Source organism: Phalacrocorax aristotelis, chromosome 6 (genome assembly GCF_949628215.1).
Source record: "Phalacrocorax aristotelis chromosome 6, bGulAri2.1, whole genome shotgun sequence".
Classification (NCBI taxonomy): domain Eukaryota; kingdom Metazoa; phylum Chordata; class Aves; order Suliformes; family Phalacrocoracidae; genus Phalacrocorax; species Phalacrocorax aristotelis.
This window is the reverse complement of record NC_134281.1, coordinates 7,208,723-7,231,677: the sequence shown is the minus strand read 5'-3', so window position 1 is coordinate 7,231,677 and position 22,955 is coordinate 7,208,723. Positions and strand designations below refer to the sequence as shown.

General features: G+C 37.2%; 1 protein-coding gene across 3 annotated transcripts in view; it reads right to left on the bottom strand.

Annotated features, from left to right (window-relative positions):
- Positions 1–22,955, bottom strand: part of SUCLG2 (succinate-CoA ligase GDP-forming subunit beta) — a 133,114-nt gene that overhangs the window by 99,637 nt on the left and 10,522 nt on the right. For all 3 annotated transcript variants that reach the window (XR_012661009.1, XM_075095710.1, XM_075095711.1), the window contains exon 2: positions 7,409–7,550. Coding sequence is in view for 2 of the 3 variants with exons in the window: in XM_075095710.1 (XP_074951811.1) it covers positions 7,409–7,550 (142 nt within the window). In the remaining variant the exon portion in view is untranslated. The remainder of the gene's footprint in view (positions 1–7,408; positions 7,551–22,955) is intronic.

The following is a 22,955-nucleotide window of genomic DNA, read 5'->3' as shown; positions in this document are numbered from 1 at the left end:
AATATATTTAACACAACTGAAATTTGTAAATGACCCCTTTCTCTGGCACACATTAAATACAAAATTCAGCACCCCATTTCTAGAGTATTTGTTACTTTGTGTCATTATTTCCAAGTAGTCATTTTGGTAATTTGATCAGAAATCCAACCCAGAGAACAATAAGTCAGCACAACATTAGTGTCAAACATCTGAAATGAGATTTTGATTTGTTAGCCCCCTAGCCATTACTCATATTACTATAAATCTACTGAATATGAAGACATTTGGTGACGAAGAATGGTTATAAAATACCCTACTATTGTAAGCAGTCTCAAGCTTGCATTTACTGACTCACACTCAGCGTGTAATTTTCTACCGAAGGGAACAGATAAGAAAAACAAAACAGATTTGTTTTTCATAACAATGCATTTGAAATTAACTATCTCTGTAATTCCTCACGAGACAGAGGGTCCTTCGAAGAATTTCCATATCTAAAATATTTAAAAAAGCAACAATTTGTAATTTAACTTGGAACAGGAAGGCTCAGCTTGAAACAACACAATACCCAGTGGTAAGCTTTGACAAAATCTTTTATTAATTTTGTTTCAAAAAGAATGAAACTCAAAATCACAGTTAGGCAAGCTGGAAGTTTTTCTGCCTGTTTTTCTGGCATGCAGGATGCAACACATGCGGCCATTACCAACGAATGCGCGTGCTGTTAGACAGCTGCCCGTTTTTCACACAGGTGCCAAGGGCTTACGTGAAAAAACATTGCTGAGCTGAAGAAGAGGACCGAAGCATGCAATAAAACTACGCGAGACACCCCTTGCAGGGTTTACCAAGGAGAATGCACTACTTAAATACTGCTGTGCTTAAAGATTTGCCACTTCTCAGCAGCTTCTGTGAAATAAAGTTTCTTTGCATTAAAGCCAGAGGAAGGAGGGGAGCAAGGGAAAGGGAGAACAAGCAGGAGTTTCAAGATGCAGACCCAACCAAACAAAACACATACACAAAGAGCAGAAAGCAGTAGTATTTTAGGGCTCATGTCTGGGGAGAAAGGTCCTGCTACACAGCAGTGCGAGCAGCCATTGTGTATGAAATCCTCAAATGGAAACCCTCATTCCATCTTAATTGCCCCTTTGTGTGATTTACCTTCCAAGACAGATGAAGTTAAAGCACCTAAAAGCACTATGAGAGCAAATGAAGAATGTCCATAAAAAGAGCTACTGTCAAGTAAGTCCTATACTCCAGCTTTGCACTATAGCTGCATCACAGCAAATTCACCATGACTTTCTAACGAAATCCTTAGTAAAGTACCAGTGAACACAACCCTTTAACACCTTTCCTAACTCCTCTGATTTTCTATGACTGATTTTTTTTTGTCTAGTAGATGGAGTAAATAAATTGGATCACTGACACATTGATTATTAAGCCTCTCCCAGAAAAAATATTTTAGTAACAGTAACATGCAAGGCAGTGCCTTCATAACTTTTACTCTGATTTGTTATTTTCACCACTTTCAGACATGAGGGAGATCTTTAAAATTGTTGGCATGACAATTAAATTTGGAAAACATTTCTAAAAATCAAACCATTTCAAAGTGGACAAATATAGAAAAATTATTTGAATTATTATTCAAACTGTTAGCAGTCATGTTTTCTGATCATACACAGAACTATTAATTTCTATGACTGCTATGTCAAGTAAATGGTGGTCTAAGCAAAGCACTTCAGCAAGCAAAAAAAAAGTGTGGACACAAACACAGTGGCTTTTAGCAGTACACAACTGCTAAATATTTGAGGTAAGTAGGGTAAGATACAAACGAGTGCGTGGCACAAAAAAGGAAGACGCTTTTCTCAATCACAAGTCATAAGGTGGAAGATGGCATTAGGAAGAAACAAGAGAAAATGGACAGAATGAGGAAGGGCTCTAAGAAAGAATAGGAAGTTGGGCAAGGGACGGAAAGATTAAAACCTCAGACAGCGGCAAATTTTGTGAAGCTCTGAAAAGGATGCATTCAAGAGGTGCTTATAAAGACTGGGAGTTACAGAGTATTAACAGGTATCTCCTATTATTGAGAATTTGCAGGAAAATGCAGATTCCCTCCAGTCTTAGATTTCACCACTCAGACAACGCAAAAATCCATTAACTGAAAACCTGCTGAATAGAATAGAGAAATACTCACGCTCAATAATGCTGATCATGATCCAAAGGCAGCTCATCCACCACTAGTTTTCTATTAAATTTAAAAGGTTGTTTTCTAAATACTTACCCATTTGAGAATAGAATCGTATTAGTCAATAACTTATAGCATTATTTTGCCTGAAAGGATAGTTTCAGAAAGCCATAATTTAAGTATAAAGAACTTTAACAAAAGCTGTCAGAGAAAATAAGAGGACTTATGGGAGAGCTGTTCCTTAACAGCAAGCAAGTTCTTTGCATACAGCTCCATGGAACACTATTTCAGCAACGTGCGATTTTTCAACATATGCAGAGAAGCACAATCCAAGGGACTTTAAAAAATAACTAGTTATAACCACTAAGTACATAGGTGTTTTTGAGAAATAACTCGTTATGCACAGGTCAGAAATTATTACTACACAGTGAACTATACAATGGAAAGAAATATGGAAATCACAGAAATGCTGGAGGAGGTAATTCCTCTCCTGCCTATCCTGATGGAGAGAAGAAGAAAGGGAATTAAATCATGTAAGCAAAGCACACGATGACAGTAAAAAAAGATCAGCTAAGTAGCCAACAAACTCAAAGATTGAGGAGTAAATTAAGATACTTAAAGATAAATCTAACAAGAAAGAGCTGGTGAGTACAGGATACCCATAGAAAAGCTCCTCCTGGTATAATAAAAAAGAACCTGCATTCATATTTCTAATCTCCTCAGAAATGTTAGGTTCAAGGATCTTCTTCATTTTTCCTAACATAAAAGCTTAGATTAAATGGAGACAGCATTACCACCAACAATTTCTTCATAATCTATACAAAAAAGGGCATTACCAAGATAAAATCAATTTTTGATCCCTTCTAAACATATGTTGCTTTCAAGTGGTTTTCCCTACTTGTATTGGAGAGACGAACTTTCAGATACGGAATCTAAACCAACATCTAAAATTGCAGCCTTCCATCTAAATTAAACGTAACCGGAGGGGGGGGGCAGGGGGGCAACACACAAACAAAAAACCAGCAGGCTGAGATAGGAAGGAGACCGGTGACCATATGACTGACAACTCTTCCAATACTCAAAAAAATGGTGAATAATAGGTGACAGGTAAATGACCTCATGGAAAGAGGCTTCAGCAAACCTCTTCTGTTTTTTATACAATACATGTTTACATCTTCAGCCTGATATAAAAAGCATGCCTTTAGTCCAAAGCTGAATTTTATGAGTTCCCTCATGCATAACGCAATAGAAATAGGATATGCAGAGACTATATTTTGTTATATGATTTTTTTAAAGAAGAGTGAATAAAAGCCTTGCACTCCATTCAATTGCATTTCTCCGTGATAGAGTGTGAAGACTGCACCTGACTGATTCCTAAATGTAATGAAATACTCTAAGTGGCAATGGGCAACAGCTTTTGTTAAAAATCAGAAAAAGAAACACATGCCAAGCTTCCAACATCCATTTAGGACTGTCAGCCTTTTCAATCACCTCTAAGTTCTCTACTGATTCAGACAGCCAATTGACAGTACATAGTAACACCCTCAGCGTAATTATAATCCCTCCCAGCTTTGTCCACCTACTAGTTTAAAATGATGGTTCCCTTAACTCCTCCATCAGGCGGAACAAAGAACAGTGGACGAGCTGAAGCAGACTTCAGGGCCTCTGGTGGGGAAGGCTGGAGAAAATGATGGACCCTGAGATGATGCTCAGTGCATCTGCCCAGTACAAGCAATGAAAATGTGCACACCCTAATAGTCTGGGTTTATGTGTGCATAAATAAGGAATTTTTTTCCTTATATCAGTACTACAGTATGAGGAAAAGAAATAGGAAGAAATGAAATGCCTTCACCTGGCTAAACAATCCCTTATTGTGCCACTGCATTACACAAGAATCAGATCAGAAGACTTGTGAGTTCATGCCGGAACAGCCAGACAATCTCACATTTCAGACAAAAAACTTGGGAGCTAAGTATTTCACGTTGTTCTGTTAAATAGCTGCACTAGAACTGTAAGAACTGGTTTACAGGTTGTTTTTCTTCGGATGGCAGATCAAGCAACGCCATACTGTTGTAGCAAAACGTCTTTCTTTCCTCTCTTGAAAACCTAGGAATTTTAACATGAAACACAAAACTGTTCACGACTGCATGTCTTGGTATTCTGTAAATATCGCCTTCTCTACAGGAGTTACACCTGAAAATTGCTTAGCACGTAAAAAGCAATGAATTCCTTGGGGCCTAATTCTGCATTCCTTACTGCGTACAACTTCTTTTGAAGCCAATATTAGTGATGTAATTTTAATTTTCTTCACATCTGCCATTCTTATCTTAGAAGAAAAAAACCCAATCCTTTAATTCCATTAAAAATTCCTTGTAGACTGCCTTTTGTGCTTTTGGTAAGTTTTGAAAATCATTCTGAGAAAATTAATATTCAGTGAATACAGTGTACATATTAATAGAGAGCGCAACAGAGGAAATGAGCAAAGTATCACAAAACTGCTGATACTGGATAAGGGCGAACCCTTCCAAGAGCACATGCGTTAACACCTTCCTGACAAGCGAAGACAGCAGCCAAAATGACCTAATGCCATCTCTCTCCATTGCATCCACAGAAAATCCAGCAGTGGCAAAATTGGTGACCACAGGCACTGCGGCAGTACAGACAGCTCTGCCAAGCCTGTAGCATTTACTGGAACTGTGAAATTATTTTGTGAATGCCACACTTTGTAAAGACTTCCACGTCAGGAATTTCTACCCCTTTAAATGTACCCCTTTGTCACACACACCCAGAGACCCGTCTGAGTGATGTAATGCGGTAAGATTATAAAGGAAAATAATTTTCTTCTATATTCATGATGACAGGTCTATAGGAAGAATCTCCTTTCACAAGAAAAATACTGAACCTTTCACCCTCAAGTCTTGATAACTTTATTCGGTTTTTATCTTAAAAAACCATCAGCAAACATCCTTTCTTGTTTGTACAAGCTAAAGTTCAGGACAGCTGCAATGTGGCGTGCTGTATCTAAACCACCAGAATTTTGAGCAGCACTTGGCAGGGGTGATCAGCCTCTCCTTTCACTATCTTTTACTGCAGAACACCTGTCTGTCTATCAAGAACATCCCAAATATGCCTCCACTGGTTATTTTATTTTGGATTTTTTTTTGCCTCCTGTAGGCTGAAGTTTTTTTGTTTCGCCCATAACTTTTTATATGGTTGCATATTCACAAGACGGCAGCCCATAACAAATTGTACAGATAAACCTGAATGACAGAGATACTGCTAGTCTGAAGGATCATAAATAAGATAAATCTGATGAAATCTTGGAACACCAATGCCCACAGTTGCAAAACTTGTGTTCCTGATGTTAGTTTTCAAAGTGTGTGTGGGAAGTACAATGACACCGCACTACAGAACGATTACGAGGAGGTTGTTAATTATTTAGAGGATCAATGGAGCATCAATCATTTCAACATGAAATAGCTTCCACACTATAAACCACTATTCTTTAATGCCCAGTAATGCAGCACAGTTGAATGCAATTACATAAAATGAAGAAAGGTACCACTGACTTATTATTTTTGAAGTGTTAACAAGCCAACCCAGTTAAAATACTTAAAATTACCTGATAAAGTTTGATTAGCAAATAATTTTTGTTTTTAGCTTTTACTTTTGATTATTTAAATTTCAACAGGTTTTTTTATAGACCAATATTTCTGTGATTTGCAAAGCAAGCAAGCAAGCTACAGAGGTTATTTAAAATAAATCTGGCATCATAAAACAGAAGAGGTTCACTGCCTTTAATGGAGTAATTTATTTCTCCAAACAGTTACAGAGATCGAGAATAGTAATAGTTATTGGATAGAACGATCCATTTATGAGTTCAATCATGAAGAGGTGAGTTTAAGTGCTCTAAGATCTGTGGAAACCTGCCACAGCTTCAGTTAGCACTTCTTCATTTTCTCAGACATTCAGATATGAGGAAACCCTCCAATTTTATGAGCTTTGCTTTGTGTCAGCATTTTTCATTTTCTACTGCCAAATGACCACAACAGTTGCATTTAATGCTTTTGTTTCAAATATATTTTCAAATATACTGGTGGTCACAGGAAGGTTCTGATTACCTTAAGTTACAGAAATTTAGCAAGGTATTATGCTAATCTTATTCAACTACTTGAGGTCTGATGAGATCTTTGATATGAATGAGTTGTGTTAATTCGCTTTCCAGTGTGCAAAACCTAAATGCATTTAACTGACTTGTGCATTACGTAAAACATAAAACAAAATCCTTCCTGTTACTACACAATTAGACTACAATAATGTCTGTCCTCTGGCATTCTGAATGTATGATATATTAACAAAAGCTAAATGAAAAGAGGAAAACTATGCAAACTACTATTGACTTTAAAAAGTAAAAAACTTTCAGACTTAGAATTGGGTGACAAACGTACTTGAACACGTTTCCTTTTGAGAGAAAAGGTATTACATAACTTCATTTCTGACCCACGTTATCATCTTATGTTCACCACACTGAAATGAGGACATTGTCACAGAAGCAAAATGAAGTTCCAGAAGCACGGTATTGTCTCCCGACCACTGCCAAGTCCTTTTGTGACAGCAGGTAACTCAACTCACCTTTTCTCTCCATATGGACAAACATACATGTGAACAAATATACATAATCCTCTTGTACATATTTCTTCACAGAATCATAGGACAGTTGAGGTTGCAAGGATCTCTCTGGAGATCGTCTTGTCCAACCCACCAGCTCAAAGCAGGGTCAGCTAAAACAAACTGTGTCCAACTGGGTTCTGAATATCTTTTAAAATGGAGAGTCCACAACCTTTTTCTTTCTTTGTTTTTTAATAGGGCAAATTTTTGTTTGAAAATAACTTTTTACACAAGTTCATTTACTCCAGTTCCTTAAATTATCTCAAGTATACAACATCAAATAATTTTCCTCAGCAACCATTCATGATGCTATTCTGAATTATTCAAAGTTACATAAATAATGTTAATTAAACACTTCACGTTACATGCTGCATATAAAACATTTTAGAAATAAAGTTCTGAAGAGATATTGCTGTTAAACTGTTATTCACATATGAAATTAAGCATATATTTATCATCTCGATAATATATCAAACCTTTTCAATAAGCATCAATTTGAACATTGCGTACAACTTATTAGGAAGCAATTTATTTTCCAGACTGCTATCCGGTGAAGCAGATTCCTCCCATTATCAGTCAACTTACTTAGTCTCTGAGCAGCCTCCAGGGCATCATTTGCAGAATCAGCTACAAAGAATCTCTGAACTGTAACCCCGTGGTCTGCCATTAGTTTCTTGCTTTGGTACTCCTGCAGGTTCAGCCATCGTCTAGGGGTTAATTGAACAGCCTAGAAAAACGAAAGGGGAAAATAACATAATGCTCATTAAGAACAGTTCATGAGACAGCCAGCTGAGCTCTTCAGCCTTATGGTTATCTCAAACCAGCAGTTAAACAACACTGTTTCAGAGAAAAGGCAAAATACGTATTGATTTACCTAAGTGCCTTTTCTTAACATTTGTGCATCCAAAGTACTCTGAAAGCTACGGATATTTTTTAAAAGCTACACAAGGCTCACTGGGGGATCTTGGCTAGACAAAATGGCTTGCATTTAATATCAATGCAGATTGGCAAACTTGGCTTGAACTCTAAAGTCTACTTATGTCTTTACGTTATCCTGTGCTATAAAATTATTAACAGACTGTTACCTAATTCATTGTTTCATATTAAATATCCATATTTACAATAAATTTTATATAATTCTTCCCTATAAAATTATTTCTGATTCTATGCATTTACTGCAGCATATCTGAGAAGAAACAAACTGAAATGGAATTGGAATTGGCATCATCTTGTAGGAAACTGCATACTAATAAATGTATTTTCAGTGGTCTGTTATCTATGCTTAGTTGGTTGCAATTCTGAAGATATTTTGCTGAGGATGCTAGCACAACCATGTCAGCCGTGCAAGGACAACAACAGCTGGAGAAGAATTTACCTTCTATTCTCAACATGGCTGTTTAGATGCTTGCGTGTGCATGTCTAACTCATGGATGCAAAGGTACAGCAACCTTACATACATGAAGATATCACATTTGCTTGTCTTGGCAGTAAACATTACTGAATGATTTTAAGAAAGAACACATTCTCCACGCAGGATAAATTTTTACAGAAAAAAGCAATAACCAAGGAGCTGTCACTGACTCCTGGCAATGGCATAATGGCAAAGGTGGCACTGACTCCTGGCAATGGTATAATGGCAAAGGTGGCACTGACTCCTGGCAATGGTATAATCCCATTTTGTGCCAGCAAAAGATGCTCTTCCCACATGGAGAGACAAACTGTTGTTCTACTGGCAGACAGCCCACAATCAATTCTTGGTTCCTCCTGAAGTAAGGAGCACAGCATGCAAGCTAGCACTATATATTTAGATATGTTAGGCAAAGAGGATTATTTACTATACCAATACTTTGATCTCTAACAGCATGATAAAAAAATATTATCCTAATGCAACTTCATACCGAAAACAAAAAAACTCCGTGCTAAAGTCTTTCAATAATACATACCCTTTTCACGATACTGGAATTTTATATGCTGCGTTGTATCAAAAACAAACCTCCATCTGTTCCTACTTGCTTTGAAACACAGCACAAAAGATCGATGCATAAAGAAAAGATCCATCTTTTACAGTATATAACCACATGTTTTCTGTAACAGTGACTCCCACAGAACTTAAACAGTTACAAATAGCTCAGAATGACACATTTAAAATTCTTTTAACCATAACCTGGTTAACATATTTTAGAAGAATAAAAGGACATGTTGTCTGTATGCTCTATGGCTATCTCTGATTCTAAGCATCACACAAGCACCTCAGTATGTTTTATATTCCTCCATATTATTCAGAGGCAATGTTATTACTTTTATGCAATGCCTTCAAACGTAGGGTCATTTAATTCGTTTTCCTATTATAAGATCTCTCTTAGGCTCTAACACCTATCACTTCATGATCATTTCCACAAAGGGATTAACACTAAGAGACAAGAGGGACCCTGAGTGTCAATTCTAGCCTCATTAAAAAAAGGCCAGAGAATTTCAACCAAAAGCTGATGCCACAGGTTTATAGTTTCTATCAAGCTATAGAAGAACTTTTAATGTGACTGGAAAAAATACCAGTTTTAACCCTGACAATCATTAACATTCTCTTTTCATTTTCTCCCTAAACCCTACGTCATAATAACAATATCATCATCATTATTATTATGAGGACTTCAGAATACATCATTATTGATACATTCATAAGAATACACACACACGCACACTAAGAGAAGCACCACCAGAATCTGCACAGGCAGCAAGGAGTCTACTAACATGTTATTTGATCACTATCGTAAGACTAAAATACATTTCCAAAGGCCCACCTTTCAGTGGTAAGCAGCAGCAAAAGAAAGAACATCCTAGCAGCGATCACAGGCCAACCACATTTGTAAAGCGAGGGAGAGGAGGAAGGAAGGAAAACCAGTACACATCGTCTCCATCCTACTAACTGGCTTACAGTCACTCTGCTGCAGTTAGAAGTTGTATCCAATGTGTCCAATCTCTCCTCAACGCCTGGAAATACAACAGGAGAACATCTACAAAGGCATTTCTCTGAGATGGACAGAGAACTGGCTCAACAACAGAACTGAGAGGGTTGTGATCAACGGGGCAGAGTCTGGCTGGAGGCCCATGACCCAAGGGGTCTGTGCTGGGTCCAATGCTGTTCAATATATTCATCAGTGACCTGGACAAACCCCTCTATTCTGTACTAGTGAGGCCACATCTGAAGTACTGTGTCCAGTTTTGGGCCTCCCAGTTCAAGAAGGACAGGGAACTGCTGGAGCAAGTCCAGCGGAGAGCTACCAAGATGATCAGGGACCTGGAGCATCTCCCTTATGAGGAAAGGCTGAGAGACCTGGGTCTGTTTAGCCTGGAGAAGGCTGAGGGGGGATCTCATCAATGCTTATAAGACCTGAAGGGCAGGTGTCAGGAGGATGGGGCCAGACTCTTTTCAGTCATGCGCAACGACAGGCCAAGGGGCAACGGGCACAGGTTGGAACACAGCAAGTTGCACTTAAATATGAGAAAAAACCCCTTTGCTGTGCAGGTGCCAGACCAGGGGCACAGGCTGCCCAGGGAGGCTGCGGAGTCCCTTCCCTGGAGACATTCACACCCCGCCTGGACGCGGTCCTGTGCCCCTGCTCTGGGGGTGCCTGCTCAAGCAGGGGGGTTGGATGAGGTGATCTCCAGAGGTCCCTTCCAACCCCCACCGTTCTGTGATTCTGTGATTTCTCAATTGATTTCTCATGAGCAACAAGGAATTTACCAATCTACCTTCCACGGTTTAGAAAAATAAGCTCACACCTTTAGTTAAAGTGGATTGACTTATTCCAAAATAAACAACATAATCAATTCTAATTTAAATCTGAAAGGAAGAAACCTTGATTTAAACGATCAATTATACTCAAATTCTGTAGCTGTACTTTCCAGAAGAAAGGTTAATTCTCAAATCAACTTCCAGCTAAGGAAACAAAGGATAAGTCTATGCTAAGTTTGACAGCATTTTTTGCTTATCTGTTATATATGTATAAATCTTGAAGATGCAGTTCTTTACTTTTGTGTTATGTTATCTTGTACTTACTAGAAGCCAAAAGATTTTTGAGACACATGTTAAGGTGACCTTGGACAGATTTAAATAAATACAGAAAAAAACAATTTTAAGGTTGCTGTATTAAATAAAAAGCTGATTTAAAAGTTTTACTAAGAAGTATACATACTTATGCATAAGAAAAACCCTAATTTATTTGTCTCTTATGTTTAATTCTGTTTATAGCTAACTTGTTTATATAAATATTTCTACAGCTCAGTAATACAGCTGATAAAATTTTGGCTATTAGGTTTATAAATTAAGAATAAGTCTTCAAAAGAGTTTTTATTCATCATTTAGAACAATAAATCAGTTTCAGATGTATGTGTTACTAAGCTGATCTAAAGCAAATAAACAAAAAGGAAATTATTCAAACAATCTTATTCTGGGGCAGACTTTTGTTGCCACTGCTTGACAAAAATCTCTTTCAACACAACTTGTTTTCAAATTTTCTGTTTTCGTAGGAATTAAGCAGTTAAGGAATTTGCAATGCAGCACAGTGTGTCAACTGACATCTCTACTGTTAGTTCAAACCAGCAAGGTTTAAGCAATAAAAATCTTTTAAGGACTCTCTCATGTAATACGGGCTGCAAAGGGCCACCACCAATAACTCAGAACATGTGAGAGATACGGAGCAGAGACGACTGTAAGAAAAGCAGCCAAAGCTGTGTGTTTTATGAAGAAAGGTCTTCTCCAGTGCCACCCATCTGGTACGCCTCACCCCAGTGTTAACTCAGCTCCAGCCTGGTTAAGGAATAAAACAAACCTAACAGCTCCAACAGGAACCTGCAACAAGCTCTGTTCCCAGCCACCCTTTTGGCATGTTACAAGCGCTTTTGGTATATATCAGTTTTACAACTTTAAAAATATAACTCAAAATGTTCCATAGTGATACTGCAAATCATTGCTGAGATGTTATAAATCATATTACATATACATATAGTGCGTATATACATAAGCACATGGATATAGATCTGTTCTCTTATAAAAATTAAACAGTTAATATTAAGAGATTATGAGAATATTTCCTTCATAAACTATCAACCAGACAGGTCTGAGGAACACAGATAGGAAGTAAGAGAATAATTCACTGGAAAGGACTGTCAAAGCAGTCCTAAGGGTGACAAAATGACTATCTAGCCAAGAACCGTTGCACAGAAAAGCAAAGCCTACAAACTTCAGGTTAGTAAGCACGTACATCTTTTTTTTTTTCCTCTCCTATATTATATGATGCTAAGAGAGACCATCTTACTGGAGTGCCAACTGAAGACTTTCAATCAAGACTTTCTACAAGAGACAAACTCCTGGTTGTGAATGAACTGCTCAATAAAATGAATTAGTACAGCCTACCACTGTATACAGGAGTACAATATATTTAAGAAACCAACTGTGACAAAGCCTGTGCTAGAAGCTCTGAAGAGCAAGGAACATGAAAAACTTTCTTTAAAGCACTTGTAGTATACACATATGTCTTGAGAAGAGCAGGCAAAATAAAGCAGTTCCAAGAGATGAAATAAAGCAGAAGCTCAAATAAGGCAAAAGCTCTGAATCTATGAAGACAACTATTCTTTCAAGACCATCTTGAAAAATCAAAACAGTTGCAAACATATGCATTTTAGGCACAAAAAAGTGACCGTGAGATGTTAGAAATGTGAGTAAACAGATGATTCCCTGAACTAATTCCCAACTCAAAGCTGTTTTGGTTGCAATATATGTACGTATATCTGAACGACTTAAAAGGGACAGCAATAAAAAGAATCAATTACTCTAAGAATCTTGAAAAATCCTTGCCAGATGAAGTTTCCAACCCTCTCAAATACATTTATATCAAGCATTCACAAGAATTTGAGATGGGCTTCAAATAGCATAAGTTTCCTAGGCATCATAAATTTCCACGCATCCTACAGATAAATATACACCTGAGACAGACTGTAACAGTGCTACTGCACAAAGGTACAGCCTTAAGACAGCCTAGACAAGAATCTACAAAATTTTGAAAGAAAGCTATTTCCTATACCCAGTCTTCTATAGGCAGCCATAATCCATCCCTTCCCTCGAGACTTACTAGAAGGACACTTTAACATGGCACAGAATACAACTCCAGCACCACGTGCCTTTGTATTATTTATTTTCCCATTCCACAGCTTTATTCTTGTGAACAATTTAATTGCTCTCAGCAGCATTAAGCAGCACAGCTAGATTCACAAATGCAGTCTTGTCTCTCACAAAAGACAGACTGAGGAATTAGGTTGTAAATTACCATCAGAAAAATCTTTTCAATCTGACACGGGGCGGGGGGAAGCAAGTCAAAGGGAAACTAAAGCACAGGAAAGCAGAAGCTACCTTCTAAGAACTTCTGTTCATTGTTGATTCTTGTCACCTTCTATTCCCAGCTTATTCCCTGCTTGAACACTTTTATCTCCTCTCCCCACATACTAGTCAGAAAATAATACTGGAAAACACAGTACATCTCTCAGATCTTTCCAGGCAGCTTTGTCTACGGTTGAAACACAGTAAGTTCCCACAGTTCAAGATACATCTATGTTTCATGTTTCTTTATTGCAAGGTTGCACCCGAGTCCAAGGAGGACATTCTGTCACACCAGCCTATGAGGAAGAGGCTGGAAATAGCACGTGGATTTTAGTGAAACTTGACACCCTATGTCACATCTTATGTTTCATCTTCGTAAGATGACAGACAAGAACCAGAAAATTTTCCATGGATGGTATTTTCCCGTTACCCTTAAGAAATTTTTGCTAGCAACAAGAAAAGTTTTAAAACATCTTACTAAACCTACACATTCTCATTACTGTAAATACACCTTAACCTTGGATATTAACGGCTTCTGTCAAGCTCTGAACAGCCCAAATAAGGCTTGTAGGTTTAAATACATCTTTCTAAGTCTCTTTAGTGACATTTTACTTCTTAGCATGTAAGCTACAGTTCCTATAACAAAGAAAAGCTTAAAATCACACCAGTGAGCTTAAATGAAAATCCAGACAATACGTTTTTCATGGACTGGAATAAAACAAAAACCCAAACTAAAGGATTTAGTCTTTTGAAAGCAAGTTCTTATTAAAAGGCTAAAATAAACATCATTCGTGGCTCTACTGAAGACTGCCAACAGACCTTATATTACCACAAGAAAAAAAATAGCTTTCATATGAGATTTTTGTGTTGTGTATTGAAATACATGTTTTAGATGGAGAGTAGCTCTTATTTAAGATTCAGTTATGCCAGATAAATTGAAAGGGTGTTTTTTTCTTTATTTTAAATCACAAGTAAGCTTTAAAAATTTATCAGTTCACAAAACTGAAAGACATCACTAACAGCACACAACCATGTTTTTATAGAGTTTATTATTTAAAATAATAAAGTTTTAAAGAGGAATTAAATTCTTCCTAGTAAGATACTGATCTTAAGATTAACTTTCTAACATAAGTGCTTATTAAAGAGATTAATATACTTAAATAGGACTTTATTACAACTGATAACGTTTCCTTAGAGCCTGACAACAGCATCAAAAATCCCAAAACTCAAGTAAGTGGAACTCAGCTGAACAGTAACATGGAGTGAGATGAATGCAGAATTGTTTAATCAAGTACAAGTTTCACACTGGATTGTCTCCTGCTGGCTAGAATTATTTGGCATTTTCCAAAAGCACAAAGAATTTGGATGGTTGGGGTTTACCTCTAATGTCCCTTCCCTTCTCCACTCTGCAAGATCGTTGCTACCAGTCAGAGTCACACTTACAGGGACCAAAGGTCTAAGGACAGGTGAGGATTTCGGAAAGGTACTGTTATTAGTAACTGCACATTTTATTCTCGACAAGCCTTCTGTTCAAAGTTACTTCTTTATACACCTAGATACCATGTTTGGTCCAATTACATATGTACAGTATCATTAAAATGAGTGGCATATGCATCAAGAAATCAAACATCTCTTCTTGACCATTTTGACAAGGCCAGGTGTTGCATAACTCTACCAGTGATTTATTGACTACTGCCAGAGAAAAAAATTGATTGTTCACACAACCTGCATAAACTCTTATTTCCCAACTTTTTTTATTCATTTGGTTTTTACAGAAAATGCTAAGGGCTCTGCTCAAATAGTATATTTGAGGAGTAGTTGCATTAGATTCTTCCAATACTCAATTTGCCAATTCCTGAGCTGTCCCATGGCAACAAAAAGTAATTTGCATTATTTGAATAATATGGGCTAAATAAGAATAATATAGTTTAACAGAAGTGGAACTACAAGTACATTTTACAGCAGACATCAACTTCAATATACACAAAAAAGATTTAGAAAACTTTGCAACAAAGAGACTTCTTTGTCCTTTTTTATATATATATATGCAGCATTAACTACTCTGATGTGCAACATCTTTCAGATGACCCATGAGGTATCTTTTGAGTCCTTACTGTTGAAAAAAGAACACACACACAAAACCAGTAGAAACTCTCAAAGTATCTGCCAAGAAATTTGCAAATTTTATGTTAACTACCTCAGCAAAACTACTCAGAAATAAATGTTCCGTAAAACCACAAAACAAGAGCAGCATCTGTAATGCAAGCTTCATCAAACTAGACTACTGATTATTTCTTATCTGAACCTATATGCTTAGTATTAGCTCAGCATTATGTTTTCTCACTCTTTGGCCTCCCTGGTAAAACCACTAAGGTTGACTCCAAGACGAATGATTTCACATAAATATTGCCCTATAGCATGTATGCAGCAAGTACCAAACAGCACTGGAGCAGGCAAGATAAGCAGACAAGTTTTAATAAACAAACAAGCAGAAAACACCATGATGACATGCATATGTGTATTAAAAAAAAAATATCTGTGGCTTTGTGAAGCCAGCTCAGCTCACAGCAGAGCCTTACAAGTAGCAGTGTCAGTAGAACAAATGAAGCTTGTGACGGGAACATTTTTAGCCAGCAGTATTACCAACCGCTGTAATTTTGTGCTTACCTTTCATCTCAAAGATAAGCTACTACTACAAGATAACATTCTTCCAAAAATCAAAATAAAAGTAAAATAATTTTTGAAAATAGCAACAAGAGCTAGAGAATAACGTTTTCAGGCGATTGCCACTATCGACCTATAGAATTCTGTTAAGCACCACATATTTTCTTTAAACATGAATGAATCACTTAACTCTCTTCTATAACAAGTATATAAAGAAACTGTTGAAAAGAAGAACTGAAAGGTCAAGCCTGACAAACAACCAAAGAGTCAAATTATGATCTCTACTACAACTGAGACCTTTTGGTCTTAAGAAAATTAATTTCAAAAAACATTGTGCCATTTCATGCCTAATTCCACATAGAACTACCTTGGCTACACATCCACAACTAAGTATTTCACCATATTGCGTTCAGTGATCATGTTTAGACAATTTCACTATGAAAAGCTCTAACCTTAAATACTTATTTCCTCTTAGCAAATTTCTTCAGGTCAAATCTGTACTTCTGGAAAATGCCAGATAATTTTAGCTAGGGGAAGAGAATCCAGTGGTAATCAGCACTAGTAAAGAAAACAAAACCATCACTAAGCAAATTTCTGGGATAATTGAACATCCCTTGACACAGCTATATAATTTGAGCAGCTCTACTGATTACATTAACCTAGCTTAACGCATTTTATTGCATGACTGTTAAGTCAAAGGAAGACACACTTTAGTGACATCCAACATTCCCTTTTCATTCATAGTATTAATGGAAGCCAGTATTAATATCATGAAACAAAGACTGATCTCTTAAAAGCACCTGAAAGTGAAGCTGGTCAAACAAATGCATACTACTTTCTTCCCCTTCTGCTGCTCCACTGAAGTAATATAGCTGCAACTATGCTAATAGATCCTGTGCTAGTATGAAATAGCTCTACCAACGCAAATAGTCTCTGCATAAATGCAGGTTATGTGTCAAACCTATATAGTATCAAGTTTTACAAATATGAACTATACTGTAACGGTTATACTGGAAGTAAGTCATTTCGGGAGAAAAACTGATGTCTATGGGGAAGTCTTTTAGATGCATCCTGTACTCAAAATAAAAAGGAAGTGTGTTTAGCATATCTTATCTAAAACAAAAGCATTTAACAACAACAAAAAAATCTATTTGCTTACCCATTCTGCTGCTTTCCAGTTTATTCGATTTGTATGCTCTGATCTATAATACAATGCCAAGCGCATATGAAAGAAAACAGATAAGCAAAGATGACAGTAATGAAACAGCATACCATTCATCAATATAAGAAATAAACCTTTATTATATTTATTGGCATACAGCTACTGTAATTGACAAAGTTGTAGGAGAAGTTCCTATCAAAAAGGAACCATCAGAAATACAGCTACATGGCGTACCTTCATATAAACCACCTCAGGTACAGGCACATTTTTATTAGGTCATATACTTGAAATATACCACATAAGCCACTGAAAACAAACTAAAACACTTATTTCAGTTTGCTGGCAGTGCTGACATAAAGAATAAGTATCCATAGAGTTAGTCTGACACAAAACAAAAATTTAGGAAAAAGGCACTACACTAAACAAAAAAGTTTGTCACAAGTAAGTCATAAAAAGAAAACATACAGAGATTACTGCACTTGTTCTGTATGAAAGCAAGAATTTCAAGCAAAAAAACAAGATGGAAAGACTTATGGTAAGGGTGATTGGCTATAAGGTCTGCCATGTCAAGTCAAACCACACATCCCCTTCTCTCCAAAGACCATCAATGCCACACACCTATGGGTATATCAGGAAAAACAGGACAGCAAACGTCCTTCCCAAGTAATGTCCTGCTGGCTGCCACAAATAAATTACTCAATCTTCCAAAGCAGGAGTTAGCATCCAGACCATGCTACTTAAAAGCCCCAGAGGCAACCATCCTCCATCAACAACCCAAATTGCTCACGTTAGATTGGATACAGTATGGCAGGGATAGGCCTTTGGTATCAGCAGAGACCATCAGCTTCATCCAACACTGAGCGCTGTGATCAAAGACTCAGTCTAGACTTCAGTGATGTATTTATAAAGGATAAAACTGATTCTGTGAGCTAGTTTTGGAAGAAGTCTTGAATATTTTCCTGGCAAAACCAAAGCTTCCATACTTTTGTCCACAGCAGTTAGGAATTGCTTATTTCTTATAGTTTGCAACAGAACACTGTAAGCAATCTTGACCTTAAACATCAGCATTTGATTTTAAAATCTTCCACGGGTACAGCTGTTGACCCTTTAAGAGTTAAGTTCCATTATTTATTCCTACAAATGGGAATTCATTTTAACTCAATTAAAACAAAAGCAATACACAAACTCTAGTTAACAGTCATAGGCCTGAGTTCCAAATTTGTTACTTAAAATTCACCACACCAAATATCTTGAGCAGTAAAACGCAGAATATCTCAGAGTAAAAAAGAATATCACAATTCTCAGTTCTTCAAAGACTACGACATTTTGATATTTAAATGGTAGAGGCAATTTACTGTTTTATACTACTGAACTGTATACTCACTTTTCAGAATGAGATCTGTCTCTGCAATTGTTAAGGTTTATGTAACTCTCAACTTCAAATAAAATAATAATTAAAAAAACAAACCAGGAAATATGCACCACATTGTTGTTTACTAACGCAAGACAGCCTGTTCTGGCTGTAATTACTACTCTTCCTAACAGCTATACGACTCTCTGAAACAAGATGTCTATGTTAAATAACGATTCTCTTCATGAGCACAAAAAAAAAAAAAACACCAGAAAAATTGGGAGCTTGGTTATAAAAGGAGCATGCAGTTAATATTATTACTAGGATTTCTACTATTAAATTGTTTACAAAAATTAGACTCAGACAAACAATTGAGAGGATGGCCAAGAGCTTCGGAAGCATAAGTTTTGTTTAAGTATGCAAACTTGAAAAATTTTAAGAGTGAAACAGGCAACCATTTCTGCTCAGAAGCCCACATTACTGACAGTCTAGCTGTTATGTTGAGCAAGCGACTCTTGACAGCATAGCCCAAAGTTAAATCCTATTTTGGAAAATCTTTGCCTGGCATTGCCTTAATATTCTTTTTCAATTACGCAAATAAGCTTTTTCAAAACTGAGCATTCTGTAGCTTCTGAAAACACTAATCCACCCGTAAGTCATGCTTAGACTGAAGAAGCATATCAGCTCAATCCATAGGCAGTTTAGTGACATTTAAATAGCAGCACACTTGAGCAATCAACCAATTGCTCCCCATGCGCTTTTGCAATCCAGGAAAACTAGTCCTGTGTTACACCTGTCTGCTTTATGCAGTTTTCCAACCACAGCTGGCACCAGCCACTCTCCCATATATTGCTGACAGCTCTAACTATATAGCTTTGTGAAGGTATAAGTGGTTTGTATTATTCGAAGCCAAGAAGCCAAGGTACTGGAAGAAGTCATTACTACAGGGCTGTGGTTTCCCATTTCTGCTCAGATGACCCAGAGACAAGCTGCCACCACAGCTCCCCACCTGCTCATTCCTACACTCTCCCTCGTGTCCCCTGAGCCTGAACTGGAGCCAACCCGGCAGAATGCTTCTTTTGCTGCCCACTTAGCGCTGTGACAAAACCCATCAAAGGACCAGGTGAAGAGGAGATCCAGCGCAAGAAACACACCAGCAATGCAGCAGTGAGGGCAGGACTACCCCTTCCGACAAAAGCCTGCCCTTACCCCAGGGTAGCAGGGACACTAGACTGCACTCCCTGCTGCAAACCAAGCCTGGGGAAGACAACACGAAACTACATGCTAACAACTCAACGGCACATTTCCTTCTGGAGCAATTACTCAAATCACTGCAACTCACTGTAGAGAACAGTAACAGTCCAGAAAAGATATGGTTCAGAAGTCTTCCAGTTTAAAACAGTCAAAGGATTTTTATTGTTTTATTAATATATTAGGTGGTTTGTGTCACCATTTTAATTCTCGTTCACGCAATCAAAACAAACACTTAGTTAAATCTTCCCCTGAAGACTTTCACATAGTTCAAGGAAAAGCCAATTTCTCTTGTTATGTTCCAAGGTTCTTTTAATAGGAGCCACTGCAAAACAGAGATAGGAAGGCAGGAATCACAGTGCATCACAGCAGGAAGCATCAAGTTGGTGACAAACATCAAAGAAATAAATGCAAGAGCTTTCTTGAACTAGTAACATGTCAATTTTAGAAAAGGAAGCTATTTTAACTAGAAAGCTAAAGAAGGTATATCTAATCATCTCACCCTTTTTAGTTAAGAGAAACTACTTTTCTTCCATCACCAGGCAGCAGTGATTATTCTAATGCAACATAATAAAGTAAGAATATAAACTACAGATTACCTACCTGTAGATAACAAAGCATACTAAAAACTAATAAATGCCAGTTAACATCACTTGTCTGTTGAGAAACAGACAGTCACCAATTACTAACAGAATGGCAAAAAACAAACATGATTTTTTAATGATTATGCTAATTACCTGAACTCTTATTAGACAGATATACAGGCAGTATTGATGAGTTCCATAAGGTATTATAAAGTATGGCTGAACTGTTTCAAAACAAATTAAACCAGAACATGTTGTACACTATTTAAAGGAATAATAAAAGCCTGGAAGTGACTGAATCCTCCGCATGAGCTCTCTGAAAAAGGCAAAAGTTTTCACAACTGTATAGACCTAAAAACCTACTGCTGTAGCAGGAAACTTCACATCTGGGAACATACACCCTGGGATTCTGACTCTCCTGAACACAGGTGAGAGAACGTGCCCATCTGGCATACAAGTGTCAGCGCTTTATAAACCCTTGCAGAAGCACATGCTGAATTGGGGACGTGTTAACATACGTCTGCTATAACAGGTAGTGACTGTTGGAGAAACTCTGAGATGATGCACCAGGTCTACGGAGCTCACCAGGGCAGAGGTTAAAGGGCTCAGACTAGGAACACTGAAGAATGTGTACATTGCATTTTCCACACAACCACCTTTTTGTTGTTGTTGTTACTAATAAATTCTAACCTATCCATAGGAATAGTGTAGTAAAAGACAGTCCATCTGCAGATTTACTGCATTGCAACATGGCCCTGAAAACAAAAGCAGCTATTAAACTTTAAACTCATAATTTCTCTTTGCTTGTGTTGGGGCTGAGTCTAGTTTCTCTTTTTATCTCCTAAGAATTTTAAGTTCCTAAATTAAGAAGGAAATAGAAATTGTTTTTTCACTCAAGAAAAGAATCACTACAAGCAGTATCTGTCAATTTGTAATCATTTATTCATACAAAATTTAAATGAGAAACAATATTACTTTCTCCTTCAAATTTCAGGTCTTGCCAAAGGAATTTTATTTCAATAATGTCATAGAAATGAACAGTAATTGATATCAAATAAACACCTATAAAATATTCTCTAGACAATATGGCCATATAAAGCCATGCTTCTGTTTTTTAAGGAGAAAATACAAAGTCAGACACAAGATACTGCAGCAGGGTGCGCTTTCAGTCAGAGTAAGAAGGTCTGACATTTATGTGTAATATAGGACAGTTCAAAGTAGCAAGGTCCTGCAGAAACCATTTAGGAAAAGAACAGTTTCAGCCTCAGCCTGAACAGCCTACCCTGAATGTTAACATTAACCTGGAAGAGGGAATGATTTAACTAAAGAAATAAGCCTACTGGATCTGACCCCAAAGTCAAGTCATGAAATAAATGCCTTCACTCTCCCCCAATTTCCTCACCGAAGTGGGTGAACATTCCCAAAACTCACTCACTAGCTGAGCTGGTAACTTTGCAAGGTAATTGAATCTAAAAATACATGGCTCTATTCGAGCTTTTTAAGATTAAAACTTAAATGCCATCACGACTGGGAGGATTGAACATTCTATTCACTACCCAGTATCTCCAAATTAATTCATTAATAAATATGTAAAATACGCGGATTTACCTCTTCCACCTCTAAACCAACATTCCCTGACACTAAAAAATATACTTAACTGTAATGACATATTAATCAATATTCTGTTTGGAAACATATAATGATACTTTGACATCCTTCTTTATTTTTGATTCAGCATTTTCTTTCCTCTCTCAGTGGTAGAATCCCTCGGCTGGGAAAGAGGAATGTCAGGAGAGCATCCATCAGTTCTGAAGTGGCTGGATGCTGTCGACTTTCTTTGCTTTATTTATCTCTTTCATTAAAACCCACCTACTAAATCTTTCCACAGTGGCTCCAATACAAAACAGTAAAATTTTGCTGCACTTTAACAAATGCCACATCAACGGAAGAGAACTCCGGAAGACAACACCAAACTCATTCACATATTAGTCACAATTCTGAAACTTAGATTTACAGGGCCATATAGATGAGGTTCAAAAATGGGACAGTATATATTCAGAAACCATATATGTACATGAAAAACAAAGTTTTAGAAGCATCTCAGTTATATCTTGGATATTTCACAGTATTGCAGATAAAATGGTAAGGATTATTTAAAGCTTTGCCAGTCTCTGTGTACTCAGGGTGGAAGTGGGGCTGAAAATCCTGAACTGTTACTTCAACAAAACCATAATGCCTCCCTTAATAGTTGTCCTGAATGTTCCTGCTTGCTCTCTATTGCAAGAAACCTTTTTACTTGAAGGGTTCCCGAACGTCTCCCTCTATACCCTTCTGTGCTACTATGTTCTTTTTTATCTTGTACTCCTCCTTCTCCTTTTACAATCAGTCTGATTGCAAACTGATTGATCCCAAGCTTAACCTCTGCGCTCCCCTGAAAATAATGCAGCACGGTGCGATGTTCCTTCACTGCAGACACATTTGGGTCATTAGCTCAAGAAAGAAAAAAGAAACTACACAATTCTGTTCCAATGTGCCTTTCAATCACATTTATAAAACTCAGCTTTCTGATTTATCCTTCTGTTTACTTCTCATGCAAGGAAGCAGAGACAAGAATGAACTTGAAGCAAGTCCTTCACTCATTGCAGATTTAAAGTCTCCAGTAATGATTATATTTTATAGACTTATTTAGAGCTTGCTTACACACAAGGATTTTGACAGCTATTCTGTAAATACACTCTCCCACCCAC